General features: G+C 41.1%; 2 protein-coding genes across 2 annotated transcripts; one reads left to right on the top strand and one right to left on the bottom strand.

Annotated features, from left to right (window-relative positions):
- The first annotated feature begins 3323 nt into the window (after positions 1 to 3323).
- LOC123507807 (innexin shaking-B-like) lies at positions 3324 to 12228 on the top strand. Its single transcript, XM_045261013.1, has 6 exons — positions 3324 to 3861; positions 5784 to 5875; positions 7345 to 7475; positions 8849 to 8993; positions 10120 to 10335; positions 11450 to 12228. The coding sequence occupies exons 1-6, from the start codon at positions 3609 to 3611 to the stop codon at positions 11771 to 11773; spliced, it is 1161 nt and encodes a 386-aa protein (XP_045116948.1). The 5' UTR covers positions 3324 to 3608; the 3' UTR covers positions 11774 to 12228.
- A 1704-nt stretch (positions 12229 to 13932) lies between these two features.
- LOC123507806 (innexin inx2-like) lies at positions 13933 to 20264 on the bottom strand. Its single transcript, XM_045261012.1, has 7 exons — positions 19613 to 20264; positions 16677 to 16894; positions 16311 to 16444; positions 16019 to 16181; positions 15479 to 15640; positions 15245 to 15358; positions 13933 to 14613 (listed from the first exon to the last, which is right to left on the bottom strand). Exons 1-7 carry the CDS (start codon positions 19755 to 19757, stop codon positions 14308 to 14310), a joined length of 1242 nt encoding a protein of 413 aa, XP_045116947.1. The 5' UTR covers positions 19758 to 20264; the 3' UTR covers positions 13933 to 14307.
- Between the last annotated feature and the right edge of the window lie 579 nt (positions 20265 to 20843).

Here is a 20843-nt window from a genome sequence, read left to right as displayed (position 1 = left end):
ATGATAACAGTATGATAATGATGACAAAGATGATGATGATGATGGCAATGATGATGATGATGATGATGATGGCAATGATGATGATGATGATGATGATGATGATGATGAAGACAATGATAACAATGATGAAGATGAAGATGAAGATGAAAATGATGAAGATGGCAATGACAATGATGATGATGATGATGAAGATGATGATGACGATGAATATGATGACGATGGTAACAATGATGATGATAATGAAGACAACGATAACAATGATGAAGGTGATGAATCTGAAAATGAAGACAATAATGAAGACAATGATGAAAAAATGATGACAATGAAGATGGCAATGATGAAGACGACGATAACGACGACGAAGATGATAAAGATGAAGATGGAAATGGAAATGACAATGAAAACAATGGTGAAGATGATGATGAAGATGAAAATGAAGACAATGATGAAGATGATGATGATAATGAAGATGACGATGATGAAGACGCTGATGACGATGATGTTTCCGCTGTTACAATGGCAGGAAATCTTACACTGAGGGTTGTTTTCTGTGAAGGAGTGACGTCACGGCTGCCCTGGGTCGGCGCGAGGGGTGAGGTAAGCGAGAATTTCAAGGGAACACAAGCAAGGGAAAATACACCAAACAGCTGGAAAATATGGTGTAATGAGGCCTTTCTCTCTCTCTCTCTCTCTCTCTCTCTTATCCTTTCATTTCTTTTTTCTTCTTTTTCTTTCTCTTGTCCTTCCATTTTTCTTTTTTCCTCTTTTTTTTTTTTTTTCTTTTTTCTTATCTTTCCGTTTCTTTTTCTCTTTTTCTTTTCTTTTCTCTTTTCCTTTTCGTGTATCTAATTTCTTTTCATCTTTTTCTTTCTTTTTTTTTTTTCCTGTCCTTCCATTTCTTTGCATCTTTTTCATTTTCTCCATATTTCTTTTCATTCCATTAGTAGCAGCAGTAGCAGCAGCAGCAGTAGCAGCAGCAGCAGCAGCAGCAGCAGCAGCAGCAGCAGCAGCAGCAGCAGCAGCAGCAGCAGCAGCAGCAGCAGTGGTGGTGGCAGCAGGCAGCAGCAGTGGTGGTGGCAGCAGCAGGTGGTGGCAGGTGGTGCAGGTGGTGGTGGTGGTGGTGCAGGTGGTGGTGGTGGTGGTGGTGGTGGTGGTGGTGGTGGTGGTGGTGGTGGTGGTGGTGGTGGTGGTGGTGGTGGTGGTGGTGGTGGTGGTGGTGGTGGTGGTGGTGGTGGTGGTGGTGGTGCAGTGGTGGTGGTGGTGGTGGTGGTGTGTGGTGGTGGTGGTGGTGGTGGTGGTGGTGGTGGTGGTGGTGGTGGTGGTGGTGGTGGTGGTGGTGGTGGTGGTGGTGGTGGTGGTGGTGGTGGTGGTGGTGGTGGTGGTGGTGGTGGTGGTGGTGGTGGCAGGTGGTGGTGGTGGTGGTGGTGGTGGTGGTGGTGTAGTAGTGTAGTAGTAGTAGTAGTAGTAGTAGTAGTAGTGGTAGTATAATATAATAATAATAATAATGATAATAATAATAATAATAATAATAATAATAATAATAATAATAATAATAATAATAATAATAATAATAATAATAATAATAATAATAACAAAGATAAAATTGATATTACTCTCTCTCTCTCTCTCTCTCTCTCTCTCTGTGTGTGTGTGTGTGTGTGTGTGTGTGTGTGTGTGTGTGTGTGTGCAAAGTCACTGGTATCATTTCTGCGTCACTTTGAAGCTGCAGGGAGGATGACGGAGCAACACTGCTGACGCTGAGATAAAAAGACAACAATAAATAAAACAAATAAAAAGAAACACTTGTGACACCTAAGCTCATAATGTCAGGCAAGGTGTTCGAATTTTCTTTGCTTCCTTTTTTTTTCTTTTTTTTTTATTCCATAGCGAACAATTAGTATCATTTCGTGTTTATCTTTTTTAGCACTGATTGGCAGGCGGCGGGATGTGCGTGTGAGAATGTTATCTTTCTTGTGCAATATTTAGTAACTCTCTCTCTCTCTCTCTCTCTCTCACCGCGACTATTTTTAAGGACTACAGAGACGATTAGCTGAGTTTTAAAGAACATTTGTCCTGTTGATAAAGCAGAGAACTTGTTAACTTGTCACTAGAATTACAGAAACATTCTTAAGAACCTGCGTCACTTCAACTAAAGCCCTTTGAAAAGAGTATTTGTCCTGTTGATAAAGCAGAGAACTTGTTAACATGTCACTAGAGTTACAAAAATATCTTTAAAAACCCGTGTCATTTCAACTAAAGCCCTTTGAAAAGAGTATTTGTCCTGTTGATAATGCAGAGAACTTGTTAACATGTCACTAGAGTTACAAAAGCATCCTTAAAAACCCGTGTCACTTGAAATAGAGCCCTTGGAAAATTGTGACGGTGCTGTGAGGCGCGGAAGGGTTTCAGAATATGGGCCTTTGTCTCTGCTTCGTGTCAGGAGCCGTACTAGCAAACATTTCGGTGCCAAATGGTTGTTGTAACTATGCTGGTACTCCGTGGTGGTTGTCACGAGGGTTTTAATTCCTTCAGTATAGTGACGCTTTTTTTACCGTGAGTTTTGGGGTACGATTAGACGATTGTATTTATATTGGGAAGGATCTATGGAGGTCAGAAGATTAATAGCCGGAGTCTTCACTAATTTAAGCAAAGAGTTTTATTCAATGAGGAAAAATGCGCAATCCTTGAAGATACCATGGTTTTATGAGTGATTTAGTGGTTCTTCTGATATTTTTAGTTTTTTACCATGAGTTCTAGCCAGAATGTTTGGCAGTGGCTATAGAACTAAAGGGATGTCTTGAAGGAGTGAGTGATTAGGGAAAGAAGTGCCAAGTAGTAGTGGAAGGAGAGATGGAAGGAGAGATGAGCCAAATAGCAATGGAAGGAAGTTAAAGTGAAGTGACTTGAAACCTTCCTCGTCAAAGGAGTCAGAGGCAACAAGAAACACATAAATAAATGGTTGTCCTGAGCGACAGACACACTTAATCAAGTAATCTTGGTCTTTGTCTCCATGGGAAGAGCAGAGCTGTAGTAAACGGGGCAAGGGGGGGAGGGGGCTTGCTCCTCGGAAAAGCCGTACATATCGCAGGATGTGACGCTACGCACGTCACCGCCGCCGGCCACACCTGCGCACTGTTAACGATGTACTTGATAAAAAGTTCCTTCTGCAAAACACGCCGCAGATCACACGGGGATGGTTAGTGAGAGAGCTGCGAATTTTTAGAGTTTACATGATAGATTATCTTGTTAGCGTTCAATTCGTTGGTGAGTGGTGTGTGTAGATGACGTGATCTCCATTCTTACAGTGCAGGAAGCCACATCCTGTCCAGGCCAGTGTGTTGCCCGCTGACTCTTAGTGCTGAGTGCCACGCCTCGCCGCAGCACATAACATTGACCACCGCTTTCTGCTGAGGCCAAATCACCCATCAGGCGCAGTGCTCAGCGGTGACCTGGCGCAAGACACAGGACAGTCCACAGCAAAGCTTCCTGGTGCAGGCAATTAAGCAGCTGGCGGTGACTGGAAGCGTGCAATTCTGAGAAGCTGCCTTTCCTTTGTCCCTCGGTGCCACAGTGCCAGTCAGAGTCAGAAGCGCCAGGCGAAGAACAGGATGGTGTTGAAGGTGGTCGGTGCCTTGGCGGCGGTGGCCAAGGTGAATTACTCCCGCACAGTGGTGGACAGCGTGACGGCGCGCCTGCACTACCAATGGAGCACCACCTTCTGCCTGATGGCCGGGCTGCTGGTCATTGCCAAGGAGTACATCGGGGACGCCGTGGAGTGCATGCAGAAGGGCAATGACGCTTCCAAGTACATCAACACCTACTGCTGGATCACCTCCACCTTCACCATCAACACCACGAATGGTGAGTCTTGTCTGCCTAGCTTTTGTCTCTTCATTCACCATTAACCCCTTTAATACTAGGACACATTTCTACCTTGAGTTTGTGTACTATTAGACCATTTTACTGACATTAGGAAGTGTCTATGAGGGATCAGAAGATTAAGGGCCACAGTCTTCACTATTTCAATCTCCCAGTAAGATTCTGAAGCTGTATAAAGTCACCAAATAGTAAGCAAAATGAATATGAAAACGCGTCATGGTACTGAAGGGGTAAGTGTTGAGCGTGCGAGGCGACGAGTGGAAGAACGTTAGTGGATCGAAGAGAGGGTGGAAGGTGAAGCGAGATGAAAGGAATTCTGCACGATGGAAATAATACACGTAGAAAAGCATAACAGAGAGAGAGAGAGAGAGAGAGAGAGAGAGAGAGAGAGAGAGAGAGAGAGAGAGAGAGAGAGAGAATAGGAAAAAAAGCAAAACAAACATAATACGTACAGTACAAAATAGATATGATAATTGTAGCGATAACAAAAATAATAATAAAACACGAGAGAAATGAAAAGTTTCCATCATTTTACGTGTCACCAAATTACGAAGGAGGAAAAAAAAAGAACACTAGAAAATAAATCAAGCAAATCAAAGGAAAATGATGAAAAAGGGAAAATATCAAAGTTTAACGATGAAAAGGAACGAGAGAAAGAGAAAAAAAGGATAAAAAAACATCATCAAATTACAAAACAGGAAAAGAAGAAATGAAAAAAAAAATGATGAAAAAAGGAGGAAAATATGAAAGTTTAACGATAAAAAAGAACGAGAGAGAAGAAAAGATTAAAACCACAAAGAAGGAAAAAGAAAAAAGAAAAAAAGAAGAAAAGTAAGAAGAAAACACTAATAATAAATCGACCAACGATGAAAAAGAGAAAAAAAGACAAAAATTAAACATAAAAAAACGAAAAAAAAAGAAAGAACCAATAAAGAGAAAATAAATGAAAACACAAATAATTTACCAACCAAGGATTAAAAAAAAAAGAGGAAAAGATAAAGATAAAGATAAAAAAAGGAGGAACAAAAGAAAGATGAAAAAGGAGAAAATATGAAAAAAAGAAAAGATAGAAAAGGAAAAAATTTAAAAAAGGAAAGAGAATGTTGTGTACGAATATATGTAGACAAATGTGTGGAGAGAGAGAGAGAGAGAGAGAGAGAGAGAGAGAGAGAGAGAGAGAGAGAGAGAGAGAGAGAGAGAGAGAGAGAGAGAGAGAGAGAGAGAGAGAGAGAGTGTGTCTAATCGTTCCAAGGACAACAAAAATATGAATGAAAAAGACCCACTTGATTGCCAGTTCCTTAAGAGATTAACCCCTTCAGTACCATGACGCGTTTCCATATTCATTTTGCTTACTATTTGGTGATTTTATACAGCTTCACAAACTTGTATGTGGGGGATTAAAATAGTGAAGACTGTGGCCATTAATCTTCTAACCTCAATAGATCCTTCCTAATGTCACTAAAATGGTTTAATCGTACACAAATCTCAAGATAAAAATGTATCCCAGTATTGAAGGGGTTAATAGAGTTAGCCAAAAGCTTCAAAACTGTCTCATTCCCGATACTGTCTTGTGTTCTGTTTAAACTCTCCCTTGCTGTCTAGATACCGTCTCATCGTTCCTCATTGTCTCACTGTGTCTCTTCCTTACTTTTTATTATGCAAGATTAATGGCCACAGTCTTCACTATTTCAATCTCCCAGTAAGATTCTGAAGCTGTATAAAGTAACCAAATATTAGGCAAAATGAATATGAAAACGAGTCGTGGTACTGAAGGGGTTAGTGTTGAGCGTGGGAGGCGATGAGTGGAAGAACGTTAGTGGCCGAGGGTAACAAAAATATGAAAGAAAAAGGACCCACTCATTCGCAGGTACTATAACACTGCCTCTCTTTCTTCCCTTCGCCAGGACTGGATGGACTGGGACATTACAATGAAGAGATCCACGAGAAGCGAGTCCACACTTACTACCAGTGGGTCCCCATAGTGCTGGCCATACAGGTAAGACTTCAATTATTTACCTGTACACCTCACTGTTTACTCCCTTCAGTACTGGGACGTGTTTTTACCATGAGTTTTGGCTGTGAGTAGACGGTTTTATTTACATTAGGAAGGGTCTATGGAAGTCGGGAGGTTAATGGCCAGAGTCTTCACTATTTGAATCCCCACATTATTTTCTCAAGCTGTATAAAATCACCAAATACTAAGCAGAATAAATATGAAAACACGTCATGGTACTGAAGAGGTTAACCCTTTCAGTATAGGGACGTGTTTTTACATAGAGTTTTAGGTGTGATTAGAAGATTTTATTTACATTAGGAAAGGTCTATGGAGGTCAGAAGATTAATGGCCACAGTCTTCACTATTTAAATCCCCCAAGTATGATTTTATTTACATTAGGAAAGGTTTATGGAGGTCAGAAGATTAATGGCCAGAATCTTCAATATTTCAATCCCCACGTAAGTTTCTGGAGGTGTGCAGAATCAGAATAGTAAGCAGAATGAATATGGAAACGTGTCATGGTACTGAGGAGGCTGATTCACCTATCTCTTCATACTCTCCCATAATCTTTAATGCGTTTACCTGTAGATCTTACTGTTCATTAATTCACCTATCTATCACTGTTTATTTAATCTATTTCTCATGTATTCACCTGTCTTATGTATTCACCTGTCCTTCATATATTCACTTGTCCTTCATTCATTCACCTGTCCTTCATATATTCACCTGTCCTTCAAGCATTCACCTGTCCTTCAAGCATTCACCTGTCCTTCATTCACTCACCTGTCTTTCATTCATTCACTTGTCCTGCATTCACTCACCTTTCCTTTAAGCATTTCCCTGTCTTTCATATATTTACCTGTATATTTCACTGGTTATTTCACTCACCTATTTTTATTCACCTGTCTCATTTATTTACCTGTGTGTTTTAGTGGCTCTTCAATTTATCTTTTTTTTTTCATACGTTCATAACCTTCAAAGTATTTACAGGTATATTTCACTGTTTATTTATTTAATTTACTTATCTTTTAATGTATTTGCTTCTGTTTGTTTTATCTATCTTTTTATTCGTTTCACTAATCATTAATGCATTGATCTGTATATTTCACTTGGTTGTATTTGTCTATACTAATTGTATGTTTTACTGTTTATTTAATTTATCCACCTCTTCAATGTACTTGTCTGTTTTATTTCAGTGTTTATCTAATTCATCAACCTCTTCATACGTTCCTCTAACCTTTAATGCATTTACGTGTTTTATTTCGCTGCCTACTTAATTGTATTTGTCGATTTTATTTGCATGTTTCGTTGTTTATTTCATTCATCCACCTCTTCATACGTTTCTGTAAACTTTAATCCACTTACCTGTTTTATTTTTTTTTCATTGCCTAATTAATTGTAGTTGTCTATTTTGATTGTACGTTTCACTGTTTATTTCATTGATCCACCTAACCTCCCATTACCTGCAGGCTGGTCTATTCTACCTGCCTCACTACCTGTGGAAGAACATGGAGGGGAAGCAAGTGGATCACCTTCTGCAGGATGTCAACAAGTCTCTCTTCGATGAGGATTTCGATAAGAAGATAAAGAACATGATCGCGTGAGTATATGTGATGTGTAAACCCTGTCATCGTCTTCTTTCGCCTATTCTTCTTATCCTTCAAGTGTTTATGTCTCTTTGTACCATCTTCTGTGACTCCCATCCTTTCATTTTTTACCATTATTACGGATATCCCTTCATCGGGAGTTCAGGTATTGGCTTTCTCTTTCGTATGAGTGTCTTCCTTCCCAATGTTGCCTTCCAGTTACCAGAGTGAAGATCGTGATAAGCCCTTGTTGGCTCTGATATCTTGTAATCTTCTTGTTATCAATGAAAGCAAAGACACTAATCAACTTTTTTTTTCTTTCTGTAACATTTCTTTTTATTTTCGTTGTTACAAGAGTGAGTGAAGACAGTGATAAATCCTTGTTGGCTCTGAATTCCTTATAGACTTCTTGTTATCAGTGAGAACAAAGATATTGATTTACTTTTTCTTCTCTCTTCTTCTTCTTCTTCTTCTTCTGTAACGTTGTCCTCTTGATTTGCAGTGTTACCTGGAATGAAGACAGTGATAAACCTTCGTTGGCTTTGAAATTTTATGGTCTTCTAGTTATCAGTGAGAGCAAAGACACAAATTTTCTTTTTCAATTCTTTTTCCTGTAACATTCTTGATTTTCGTTGTTAGCGTGAGTAAAGACAGAGAATTCTTATGGTCTAGTTATTAATGAGAGCAAAGACACTGATTTACTGTTTCTTTTCTCTTCTTCTGTAACTTTATCCTCTTGATTTGCAGTGTTACCTGGAATGAAGATAGTAATGAACCCCTGTTAGCTCTGAAATCTTGTTCTTCCAGTTATTAGTGAAAGCAAAGACACTGATTTACTTTTTGTTTTTCTGTCACGTTGCCTTCTCGTTCTTTCCTCACCTTTGTCTTATCCTTGTTCTAAATGTTCCTCATTTTCTTGTCATATTTCCTTCTTGGTCTCTTTTCACACTTGTCGACTCAAAGCTTATGTGAGAGCAAGGATACTGGTCACCTTTTATTCTTCATTCACGTTGCCTTCCCGTTCTTTCCTCATCCTTTGTCTTATCCTTGTTCTAAATCCTTATGTTCCTCTTTTTCTTATCACATTTCCTTCTTGGTCTTTTCTCACACTTGTCGACTCAAATCTTATGTGAGAGCAAGGATATTCTTCTGTCACGTTGCCTTCTCGTTCTTTCCTCACCTTTGTCTTATCCTTGTTATAAATGTTCCTCTTTTTCTTGTCACATTTCCTGCTTGGTCTTTTCTCACACTTGTCGACTCAAACCTTATGTGAGAGCGAAGACAGTGATTTAATTTTTGTTCTTCTGTCACGTTGCCTTACCGTTCTTTCCTGACCCTTTGTCTTATCCTTCTGAAACCTTATGGTCCTTTTCATCTCCCCTGACAGCTACCTGAAGGAGTCTTGGGGCATGAACACGAGGTACTTCCTGGGCCACTTCATGTGTGAGTGTCTGTATCTTGTCAACGTGGTGATGCAGATGATACTCATGGATAAGTTCTTTAACGGCGCCTTCATGGACTACGGCTCAAAGGTCTGTGTTTCTCTCTCTCTCTCTCTCTCTCTCTCTCTCTCTCTCTCTCTCGATTTATTTCTTCATTTACTTTTTGTTTTATTTTATTTTATTTGGTTTGATTATTATTATTACTATTATTATTATTATTATTATTATTATTATTATTATTATTATTATTATTATTATTATTATTATTATTATTATTATTATTATTATTATTATCATCATTATCATCATCATTATTATTATTTATTTATCTATTTACTTATTTACTTTTTTTTATTAGAGGGGGTTTGATTAAGTTCGCACGGGTTCGAATCCATGACTACGATCTTAGAGTGGAAAGAGGATCAAGAAGTAACGGCAATGACTCCTAAATGCTAAACAAGAACTCCTAAACCCTAATGGACGAAGAAAACCTCATATACACCTTTACCCACAAACACTACTCCAACTCCACCCAACCAAAAAAAGAGAGAGAGAGAGAGAGAGAGAGAGAGAGAGAGAGAGATTTATAGCGTTCTAAGAGAGGGATTCAAATTGTCCACAGATCTTCGAGAGGCTTCATTCAGACCTCACATACAACCCTGCCCCACGAACACCATCCTCAACACCACTCCCAGAAAAAAAAAAGAGAAATTAGTGAAGTAATGTCCACAGAACTTCGAGAGACTTCAACCTCTCACCAATCTAAAAAAGAGAGAGATTCGTGAAGTTTTAAGAGAGATTTGTAATGTCCACAGAATTTCGAGAGGTTTCAATCAGACCGCACATACAACATTATCCCCCGAAACGCCACATCCAACATCACTCCCACCGAAAAAGAGAGAGATTTCTGCTGTTCTTAGACATTCATATCGTCCACAGATGTTTGAAAGGCTTGATTCACACCTCAACCTCTCTCCCACGTAATAAAGAGAGAAATTTCTAGTCTTAAAAGAGATTCATATCGTCCACAGATCTTCGAAAGGTTTCATTCACACCTCAACCTCTCTCCCAACTAAAAAAGACAGATTCCTACAGTTCTAAGAGAGATTCACATCGATCACAAGTCTTCGAAAGGTTTAATTCACACCTCAACTTCTCTCCTACCTAAAAAAAGATAGAGATTCCTAGTTTTAAAAGATATTCGTTATGTCCACAGGTCTTCGAGAGGCTTCAGTCAGACGTGTCGAAGGATGAACGGTTCTTGGAGGTGTTTCCGCTCAGAGCCAAGTGCACTTTCTACGTTCACGGCGACTCAGGCACCATCAAACCAGAAGACGCCCTGTGTATCATGCCGCAGAACATCATCAACAAGAAGATTTTCCTGATCATGTGGGTTTGGTTCATCATCCTCACCATCATCACTTGTCTCCAGGTGGGTTTCAAGGCATTTGTTCCTTAATTTCGGCTAAATCTTCATAACTCTAAGGGGAACTCAAATGGGCCTTTTTTTTTTTTTTTTTTTTTTTTTTTTGTTGCTCTGGGCTGGTTTTCCTCCTGCATAAAAGATAAATGTCGTTTTCTTTACCTTTCTCTCACACAAGTTTAAATTCAGTTGCCTTTTTCTCACACAATTTTTTCTCTCACACGAACTTTCTCTTACTCAAGTTTAAATTCCTTTGCCTTTCTCTCACACGATCTTTCCCTCACACGATCTTTCTCTTACTCAAGTTTAAATCTACTTACCTTTCTCTCACACCATCTTTTCTCTCACACAAGTTTAAAATGAGTTACCTTTCTCTTACACACGATCTTTCTCTCACACAAGTTTAAATTTAGTTAATATCTTTGCATATTCATGAACACTGGTACATTTTTCAAGCCTAAGCACTTCAAAACACACCTAAAACACTATGAACACACCCTAACACCACCAGAACACCACTAAAACACACCCAGTCGAAGTTGTGATGTCTCCTGGTGTTGAGGTGTTGTGAGATGTAGTATATTGTTTCTTGGTGTGGTTGTGTCTTTGAGTTGTGGTGTGGGGGTGTAGTGGGGTATCTAAGGTGTGATGGTGTCTCTTGGTGTGGTGTCTTTGAGGCGTAATGGTGACTTCCAAATATAGTGACATGGCCTTCTTCCTCTCTCGGCTTTTATTTCCTCGTGTATCTATCTATCTTTCTATCTGTCTATCTGTCTGTCTATCTGTTTGTCTATCTATCTATCTATCTATCTATCTTTCTGTCAGTCTTTCTATTTATTTATCTATCTATCTATCTATCTATCTATCTACCTACCTCTCTATGTATGTATGTATGTATCTATCTATCTATCTTGTCTTGTACTGTACCATTCATCATGTATTACTTATGTGGTACTACTACTACAACAACTGCTACTCTTACTACTACTACCACTACCACCACCACGACTATTACCACAACCACTACTAACACTCCTAACACTACCAAAACTACACGACTGAAACAACCACCCTCACCACTACCACCGCAACTAAATCACCACTACCTCTCCTTCCTGAACAGCTATTGTGTCATCTGGCTGTGTACTTCAGTGGCTGGCTGAGAAAAACCATTCTCTCTCGTCGTCTGCGTTGCCAAATGCCCCCTAGGATGGAGCAGGCCCTTCGCACAATGAAGCTCGGGGACTACTGCCTTCTGAACAGCATCGGGAAGAATGTTAATACAGATCACTTCAGAACGATTATGGAGGGAGTGACAAGGGTTTCCGAAGAGGTGCATGACTATTCTCCCAGCGCTCCTATGTATGGGACCTACAAGCCATTTGCCAACGAGGAGACGATGCCGAGGAGGAGAGCTTTGTACCCCACCTTGAGTTCGGGAGAGTAGCTTAGTTTCTTAGAGAGTTGGTGGTGGTGGTGGTAGTAGTGGTAGTGGTTGGTGTCTGGTTCTGCCTAGTTGTCTGTTTGGGTTGTCTGTTTTGTCTCTGTCTGTCTCTGTTTGTTTGTATCTGTCTCTCTGTCTCTCTCTCTCTCTCTCTGTGTGTGTGTGTGTGTGTTTGTGTGTGTATACTTGCAGTGGACATGATTTAAAGGCAAGTAAGTTAAGTAGTGTCCGTATCTATCTTAATCCAGCCTGGGTACTTTTGGTGTGGCGGTAAGAGATAGGGAGAGTCTTGAGGGCGAAGGTAACTGATAGCGGTGATAGTTGCTGATTAAGTGATAGCTGAGGGAACGAAACTACTGCACATATACACATACATACCTTTAGGAACTGAGCATCAGGCAATGGAGTGTTACATCAGTGTTCTTTATAAGCTTTCTTGAATAAACTTGAAGGATGCAGCTTGTCTTTCATTAGTACCACTTTAAACCCACGTCACATTCATCCTGCTTGCTATTTGGTGATTCTATACAGCTTCAGATACTTGTGTGGGGATTAGAATACTGAGGACTCTTAGCCATGAATCTTCTGACCTCCATAGACCCTTCCTGATGTAGATAAAATCGTCTAATCACACCCAAAACTTAAGGTAGAAATGCGTCCTAGTATTGCAGGAGTTACGCAGCAGCCTTTGGTTTACCACATTAAACTCTTCAGTACTGTGACGCGTTTTTAAATTCATTCTGCTTACTATTTGGTGATTCTGTACAACTTCAGACATTTAAGTAGGGATTAAGATAGTGAAGACTGGCCATTAATCTTCTGATCTCCATAGACCCTTCTTACTGTAGATAAGATCGTCTAATCGCACCCAAAACACATGGTAAAAATGCGTCCCACTACTGAAGGGATTAATTGTTTTCATGCTACATTCGCCCTTCGTGAGGCTTCCCGGCACTGAAGGAATGGTTTGCGCTGAGACTCTTGAGAGGAAAACACTAAGACAGGATGTTGATTGTGTCTTTTTAATCCCCTCAGTACTGGAACGCATTTTTACCTTGAGATTAAATATTGTGTACCATTAGACCATTTTACTAACATTAGGATGGGTCATTGGAGGTCAGAAGATGAATGGGCACAGTCTTCAGTATTTCAATCCCCTACATAAGTTTCTGAATCTGTATAAAATCACCAATTAGTAAGCAAAGTGAATATGGAAACGCGTCACGCTATTCAAGGTGCTAACGTTACATAAACATCCTTGAAAGATAAACATTGAGAGAAACGATTTAAAAAGGGAGCTGTTTCTTTTTTTTTTACGCCACTGAAATATCCTTGAGAGATAAGCACTGAGGGAGACGAAAATAAAATGGGAGATCAATTGTCTTCCTTTACGTTACAGAAATAAAGAAAAAAAAATAAGAAAAAAGTTATAGGTAAGAATGGGAAGGTTTATTAAGCAGTGAAGGAGTTAATAAATACGTGAAAGAAGAGAGAAATGAGCGAAAAAAAACTGATTATTGTTCTTGTTTACATTACAGAAAAAAAAGTAAAGAAAAAATAAAATATGAATGGGAGGATTTATTTAGCAGTGAAAGTTAATACATACGTGAAAGGAGAGAGAAGTGAAGAAGAAAACTGATTATTGGTCTTGTTTACATTACAGAAAAAAAAAAAAAAATGTTATGGGAAGGCTTGTTTAGCAGTGAAGGAGTTAACAGATACATGAATGAAGAAAGAACTGGTGAAATGCTTAACAGTGGAACCATGCGTATTTTGAGATCCGAGGGGTCTCCAAGCGCACGGGCTCGAATCCTGTCCACGGTCCGAGTGTAGGTTGGGCTTCCTCACTCGGGGTAACGGTTTCCTAGCGGGTGGGCTTTGAGATAGGAGGTACCCCAAAAAGTATCCCCTTTAGCCTAGAAACTCCCGTGAAAAGCCCACATGGTGAAAAAAAAAGACAAATGAAGTTCTCAGGGCACGCATTGAGACAGATGATATTTTCAGCTTCACTTAAAAAAATCGAGAGAATAAGCAAGATTTTTAAATTTTGTACATTCTTAAAGGAGCAGGTTTCGTCTCCGTAAATCCCTCTCGTGTCAGATCACCTCAACAGTAAAGAATGTGAGTGACTGAACAGGTAGATGACAAAATGAAAGGAACAGTGAGGCAGTTTAAATATTTATTATAACACAAACTAATTTATCTCTCTCTCTCTCTCTCTCTCTCTCTCTCTCTGCAACTTACGTAATATCAAGAACACCAAAAGTTTCACCACATTCTCTCTCTCTCTCTCTCTCTCTCTCTCTCTCTCTCTCTCTCTCTCTCTCTCTCTCTCTGCAAGTAACGTAATATCACAAACGCTTGGAGTATTGCGTGGATGAGTTTAGGTTAGACTAGGTTAGATTAGGTTAGGTTAGGTTAGACTAGGTTAGATTAGGTTAGGTTAGGTTAGATTAGGTTAGGTTAGGTTAGGTTAGGTTAGCTTAGATTACGTTAGGTTAGGTTATGGGCAACAAGTACCTAAAAAAAAATAACCTTTACCCCATAAATCCAAGTGACATTGTAAGGAAAAACAACCTAAAGCATCCCCACAACACTCCCAGCGTCACCATTGCGGCACAAATCCTACAGTTAGAGTTTGAGGTGCGTTTTTCAGTGTCGTTGTCCTGGTCGGTGCCTGGAGAAGACGTGCGGGAGTCTTCAGCGGCGAACTCCCGTATGAACTCAGAGAACACACTTTGCTCCATGTTCCGGGCAAGGTTGACCAGCAGGAGCCAGTCACTGAAGGAGGCTGTGCGCATAATGGCCTCCACATCATGACTGACTGATGGTGACACGCGAACCTGCAGATGAACGAGAGACGGTAAGTGAAGGTCAGGTGTTCGTCCTTGTATTCTTAACTTGTGGCTCTCTTTAGGACTGTTTTCTTTGTTTCTATGTTTGTTAGAGAGGTGGTGGTGGTGGTGGTGGTTGGTGTTTGCTTCTATCTGGTTGTCTCTGTCTTCGTCTCTGTCTCTCTGTCTGTCTGTGTCCGTTTCTGTCTCAGACCAGAGACACAGCCAAAAATAGGGATAAATGTCTTGTAACCTCCCTCTTAAATGAAATCAAGTCATAGGAAACTGGAAATACAGAAGCAGGCAGGGAGTTCCAGAGTTTACTATATAGAGAACAATGAACGAGAGGCGGTAAATGAAACCCAGATGTTCGTCCTTGTATTCTTAAGTTGTGGTTCTCTTTAGAACTACCTTTTATGTAAGAGGGAAAATTGACCAAGGGCAACACAAAACAAAAAGAAAAGGCCTTAGAGAAATAGCCCTCCCCCCAAAGAAAAGGATGAATGACTTGAAATCTCACTAACCATCAATCATTAGTGTCTGGTGATGGAAGGACGGCTCACGAGTGTTGGAGTAGGGAAGGGAGTAGGGAGTGTGGCTGCGTGGTGGTCACAGTGGATGGTAGACGTGAGGGGCTTACCTTGAGGAGATGGAGTCTGAGTGGCGGCAGCAGGATGGTGAGGAGTCTGTAGAGCATCCAGAGGGAGGTGAGGGTGGTGAGCAGCACCAGCCACACCCACAGGAACAGGTAGATCTGTGGCGGGGAGACACGAGCCAGGGCTGAGTCACTAACTAACCTGACGAAGGCACTGCACAGCCCCATCACCCCGCCCTACCACACCCCCCATCAGCCCGCCCCCTCCCCCGTGCTCACCTTCTCGTTGACGATGTTGGTGGCGATGAGGCACATCATGTCCCTGACCTGGATGGTCCCCGACGCCCCGAAGCTTCTGAAGGTGCACTTGGCCATCCGCGGGAACACGTACGACATGGGGTCGGTGCGGTTCTCGGGGTCCTGGCCCGCCACCGCGAATACCTGAAGAGGCAGGAGTGTGTTGGTTCGTGTGTGTGTGTGTGTGTGTGTGTGTGTGTGTGTGTGTGTGTGTGTGTGTTGGAAGATGGTAATAGGAAACTGCGTGTACTTTTTTTCTTTTTTGTGTGAGCTTGGTAGTGTCAAGTAGAAGAGTCTGTTACAGAAAAATCAATCTGTCACATGAAAGTTTGAAAATGTTACAGTTGGGAGAAGCAACGAGTTAGTGGTGTTGAGAGCAGAGAATGAGAGTGTTGAGTATGAATCAAGATACTTTGAGTGATGAGGTGAAGGCAAGACTGTGTACGGTGAAGTGAGGATGAGTGCACTGTTCTAAAGAGAATTAACGTGAGGAGTGAGGAGGGGAGGGGAGGCAGAACTCACGCTGGTGCCGTAAGTGAGGAACTCCCCGCCCAGGAACCAGTCGGTGAAGAAGAGAGTGGCCACCACCACGCCCAGGTTGAGCAGCTCGCAGAAGGAGAAGCGGTACGCCCACATCTTATGGCCGTTCATGGTACGTGACACATATTTGGACAAAGTTTTGATCCTGAAGGGACGACAATTATGTAATGACTGATTTCACAAAGAGAATCACGAATATCCACAGGTAACCACAAAAACAAGCAGTGTCCACAGGTGAAATGAGAGACGAACGGTGCCCTGATGCCAAACTCACATGTCCTTTCTGTTGAAGTAGTTCTTGAGGTTCCCGCCGAGGTATTTCCTGATGGAGAGGTCCTGGATGATCTGCTTGAACAGGCCGCCCTCCCACCGCTTCCAGAACCAGTGGGGCACGTAGAACATCACGCCCTGGGGGGAGAATCACCAGGCGTCCATTACAAGGCGGCGTCACCAGCACATTTATACTCAGAACCAAACACACACTCAACGAATTATTAGCTCCCCTAGAGGCTGCACGAGGCAGTGGGAGAGTCAGTGTGTGGCAGGCAGTAAGAGGCAGTGGGAGTAGGGTGTGGGAAGGGAGGGAGACAAGGCAGTGCATGGGAGTGTCAGTGTGTGGGTGGCGTGGCGACATGCCCACCTGCACGAAGAGGACGAAGGGCACCCACTGGTAGTAGGTGTGGTAGGTGATGGAGTCGTGCATCTCCGGAGGGCCCACCCCGGGGTGCGGCACCTCCTGGCCCACCTGGCGGCCGTGCAGGCGGTCCACGGTGAAGGTGCCCATGATGAAGCAGTAGCTGTTCACCACCTCGTTGAAAGAGTCGGAGCCCACGCCGGAGATGCAGTCGATCTTCTTGCCTGGCGTGGCGGGAAGAGACGCGAGGTTTACACAAGAGTGGCAAGACACGAGGTACTGGGACCATATGCTGGAACACCCTGCGACACATCTCCACTACTGTCAAATGGCTAAAGTTGAAGTGACGCGGGTTTTTAATGGCGTGTTTACGATTCAATGGGAGGTGTGGACGTCATGTAGTAATGTGTTGTGTTATGTTGTGTTATCTGATGCACAAGTATGAGAGCAATAACAATAACTCCCAGCTTGCTTCTGTATTTCCTTTCTCCTATAACAAACTCTTTCAGAAGGGAGGTTTGGAGACATCCTTCAATTCTAAATGATCTTTCTTGCTTTCCCTCTGGCATCAAGTAACCTTTTCCTATTCTTCATTTGTGTTGCCCTTAGCCAGTACCAGTCTTACATAGAAAATAAACAAACAGAAAAAAAGACAATGAACAAGACTTGGGTACAGTTTAAGATAAATAAAATATAGACATTGCAAAAATAAATGAATGAATGAATAAATAAACAGATTAATTAAAAAACAAATAATAACCAATAGATAAAATGAACAGAGATGAATGAATAAAGAAAGAATACAGTACGTGTTTCATATCTGGTCACTGCGCGGTACATTTGAACATTTCCCTCACCATGCGCAGCCTATCACCACCATCACCACCACCACCACCATGTTTCCCTCGCCAGTGTAAACAACGACAGATATTGCAAGTTTTCTCTACAAATCTCTCTCATTTTGACCCAAGCGAGGTGTGTCCATCCCTGCCACTTGCCCTGGAGAGAGAGAGAGAGAGAGAGAGGACTGAAGGATAAGAAGAGACTCAAGGTAAGGTAAGATTATTGAATTAATCTTAACATTTCAATTTTAAGGTTAAATTAGGTTCAGTTTGGATTCATTCTAATCTTTTATTTCACGGCTGGTTCCTTCACGACTTGAAATTAAGAGAAATGGCGTTATTAATTACACTGCCAGGGAAATACAGGGAGGCGGATAGGCTACAGTTGCTAAGAAACATACCGCGTAATATTAAAGGCCTTAGCTGTACTTGTTATCGTGTAGATCTGATAAAGAAAAGAAAAAAAAAAGGAAACTTTGAACACAACACACCCTCACCTCCTTCTCCTTTTCTACAGTGAGTTAGCCTATTAAGTTCATCTGTTTCTCGTGTGATAGTTAATCCGGCGGCGGCAGGTTACGTGTGTGTGTGTGTGTGTGTCTGTGACTTGGTGTTGCTATCAGGCTGTCATTGCAGGCTTGATAAGAAGCTTTCAGGGAAGATTAGATAATTTCATGAACAGGATGAAGCTTTAAGGACATAGTAACATAATGTCCTTCATATGCCGCCCCTGCACGGATTGTGTCTACCCACGTCTATCGTACCCTTATCCGTCACTGTCTTATCTTCATAAAGGTTCCCTACTGACTCAGCGCCAACAGTGTGATTGCTGAGTTTATTACGTACAATCATCCATCACTCCATGTCAGAACTATTTCCTTCCCATCTCTTGTGTAAATCAAACTTTTGAAGCATTAACCCATGACGTGCTGTATCCTGATTACCGAGCCTGGGGCCTGCTTACCGTGTCACCAGTCACCAGTGACACGTCCCATAATCACCATATGTATCATTACAGAATCATGTCAATTTTCGGATTAACAGCACCTCACTAATTTCAGTCATGTTATCCTGGAAACAGTCTGTGATTTGAGTTAATACGCTCATCACTTCTCGCCAAGACCACTGTGTTGACAGCAAGATTAGGCTCAGCCCGCGCAGACTGGAGGTCAAGGCGGGCATAGCATGGCGTCGCGCCTCGACTGTGTTACGTGATGGCCACACCTGGCTCAGTGAATCCCCTCATGGCCACACAATAATCCATTAACCACCAAACACTTTATGGTATTTCAAATTGAAGTGAAGTGTGATATAACCAATCCCCCCAGCTGGAAACCCCGGCCCACTGTCTGTTTCCAAGGGCACTACATAGGAGCTAAGCGCTACTCGCACATGCATGGCAGGCTGAGTGGTGAGGCGCGGCGTGGTCCGGCATGGCACAGCACGGCATGGCTAGCCAGTATATATACAAAAGTGATGGTACGAAATGATGTTTTATTAATACTGTTATGTCATGTAAGAAATTAATCGTAAGTGATGAAGTATATGTATATTGTATGTGTTGTGTTAGTACACTGTATTACCTTCAAACAGAACTCACGCCCCACGGGTTGGAGGTGTGTGTGTCGGGCTGCTGCTGCTGCTGCTGCTGCTGCTGCCTGCTTCAATAGTAGTGAAGGTATAGGAGCAGTAGTAATAGAAGTAGTATGATAGCAGTAGTAGTAGGAACAGGGACAGTAGCAGCAGTATAATAACAGTAGTAGTAATAGCAGCAGTAATAGTAATAGCAGTAGTAGTAGTAGTAGTAGTAGTAGTAGTAGTAGTAGTAGTAGTAGCAGTAGTAGCAGCAGTAATACATTATAGTAATAGCAAAAGTGATAATAATAGCAGTAGCAGCAGCAGTAATAGTAGTAGTAGTAGTAGTAGTAGTAGTAGTAGTAGTAGCAGTAGCAGTAACGGTAGTACTAGTAGTAGCAGCAGTAATAACAGTATAGTCATAGCAGCGGTGATAGTAATAGCAGTAGTAGCAGTAGCAGTAGTAATAGTAACAGCTGTAGTAGCAGTAGCAATAGCAGCACCAGCAGCAGCATCCATACGTACCGATAATATTGTAGAGGGTGGTGAGGAGCGCTGAGGCGGTGAAGAAGTAGTAGGTGTAGCGGTAGTGGAGGCGAAACACGAGGTTCTCCACTGCTGGCTTCACGTCAATCTTCACCTTGATTTTGCCCAGCGCCGACAGAGACATGGTGAAGGTTAGGTGGGGTAGGGTGAGGGTGAGGTGAGGTGAGGTTAAGTTTGATTAGGTTAGATAACGGTAATGGATGGTATGAAATGGCTGGCACCGTTCTTCTCTTTTTTCCTCCTTTTTCTTCTTCTTCTTCCTCTTCTTCTTCTTCTTCTTCTTCTTCTTCTTCTTCTTCTTCTTCTTCTTCTTCTTCTTCTTCTTCTTCTTCTTCTTCTTCTTTTTTTTCTTTTTTTTTCTTCTTTTTCTTCTTTTTCTTCTTTTTCTTCTTCCTTTTCCTTCTCCCGTATTCGTTTTAGACTCAAGCTATTTTCTTTTCGTTTCTTTTTCTTTTCTTTTTCTTTTCCTTTTCTCACTGGTCTTCTTTCACCAGTAGAGAATCACCATCACTTTTATTATTTAGTTTTAGTAGATATATTTTTCTGTTGAACGATGGTCTCTCTCTCTCTCTCTCTCTCTCTCTCTCTCTCTCTCTCTCTCTCTCTCTCTCTCTCTCTCTCTCTCTTCCTTAGTACGAAGCTGAAAAAAAGTGAAATAATGTTATGAATACAATTAGTTGAATCTTTTAATGGTAATTCAATGCTAAACCTTGTTCTTATTAATTTACCTTATTTATTTATCTTATTTATTTATTTATTTATCTATTTATTTATTCCTTATTATTATTTTTTATTTATTTATTCATTTATTTATTTATTTATTTTCTGTGCACTATCTACAACGTGTCTTTTTCGCTTCTGTTTATTCATTTGTTTTGATTTATTTATTTTCTGTTTGCTTTTTCCATTCACTGAGATAAACAGTTTGAGTTTTTAGAGAAGCGTTTGTTGTTTTGATTCGTTTTTTTTTTTTTTTTTTGCAATATTCATCACGTGTTTTCATATTTTGCCTCTTCTTTTGCCTATTCCCATTTTATCTTGTTTTTTCTCCTTTCCGTAACAGTTTTCCTTTCCAACAACAATATTTTTCTTCCTTTCTAACGAATAATTGTTGTCTTTCCCAGTAGCTCATTTTTTTTTTTCTTTTTCATTAGTCATATTTTTTTGTGTGCTTTCAGTTTTTTAGAGAAGCGTTTATTGATTTTTTTTT

The sequence above is a fragment of the Portunus trituberculatus genome, chromosome 23, assembly GCF_017591435.1.
Source record: "Portunus trituberculatus isolate SZX2019 chromosome 23, ASM1759143v1, whole genome shotgun sequence".
Lineage (NCBI taxonomy): Eukaryota > Metazoa > Arthropoda > Malacostraca > Decapoda > Portunidae > Portunus > Portunus trituberculatus.
Note: the sequence above shows the minus strand (reverse complement) of the source record. Positions and strands in the feature narration are given on the sequence as shown.

What these genes read in the sequence shown, in the direction of transcription:
- LOC123507807 (XM_045261013.1), top strand. Translation starts at nt 3,609, where the DNA reads ATGGTGTTGAAGGTGGTCGGTGCCTTGGCGGCGGTGGCCAAGGTGAAT. An exon ending in CCATAGTGCTGGCCATACAG is followed by an intron (nt 5,876 to 7,344) that starts GTAAGACTTCAA and finishes CATTACCTGCAG; the next exon opens with GCTGGTCTATTCTACCTGCC. An exon ending in AAGATAAAGAACATGATCGC is followed by an intron (nt 7,476 to 8,848) that starts GTGAGTATATGT and finishes CTCCCCTGACAG; the next exon opens with CTACCTGAAGGAGTCTTGGG.
- LOC123507806 (XM_045261012.1), bottom strand. Translation starts at nt 19,757, where the DNA reads ATGTCTCTGTCGGCGCTGGGCAAAATCAAGGTGAAGATTGACGTGAAG. An exon ending in CCAACATCGTCAACGAGAAG is followed by an intron (nt 15,359 to 15,478) that starts GTGAGCACGGGG and finishes TCCCCGCCACAG; the next exon opens with ATCTACCTGTTCCTGTGGGT. An exon ending in TCAGACTCCATCTCCTCAAG is followed by an intron (nt 14,614 to 15,244) that starts GTAAGCCCCTCA and finishes GTTCATCTGCAG; the next exon opens with GTTCGCGTGTCACCATCAGT.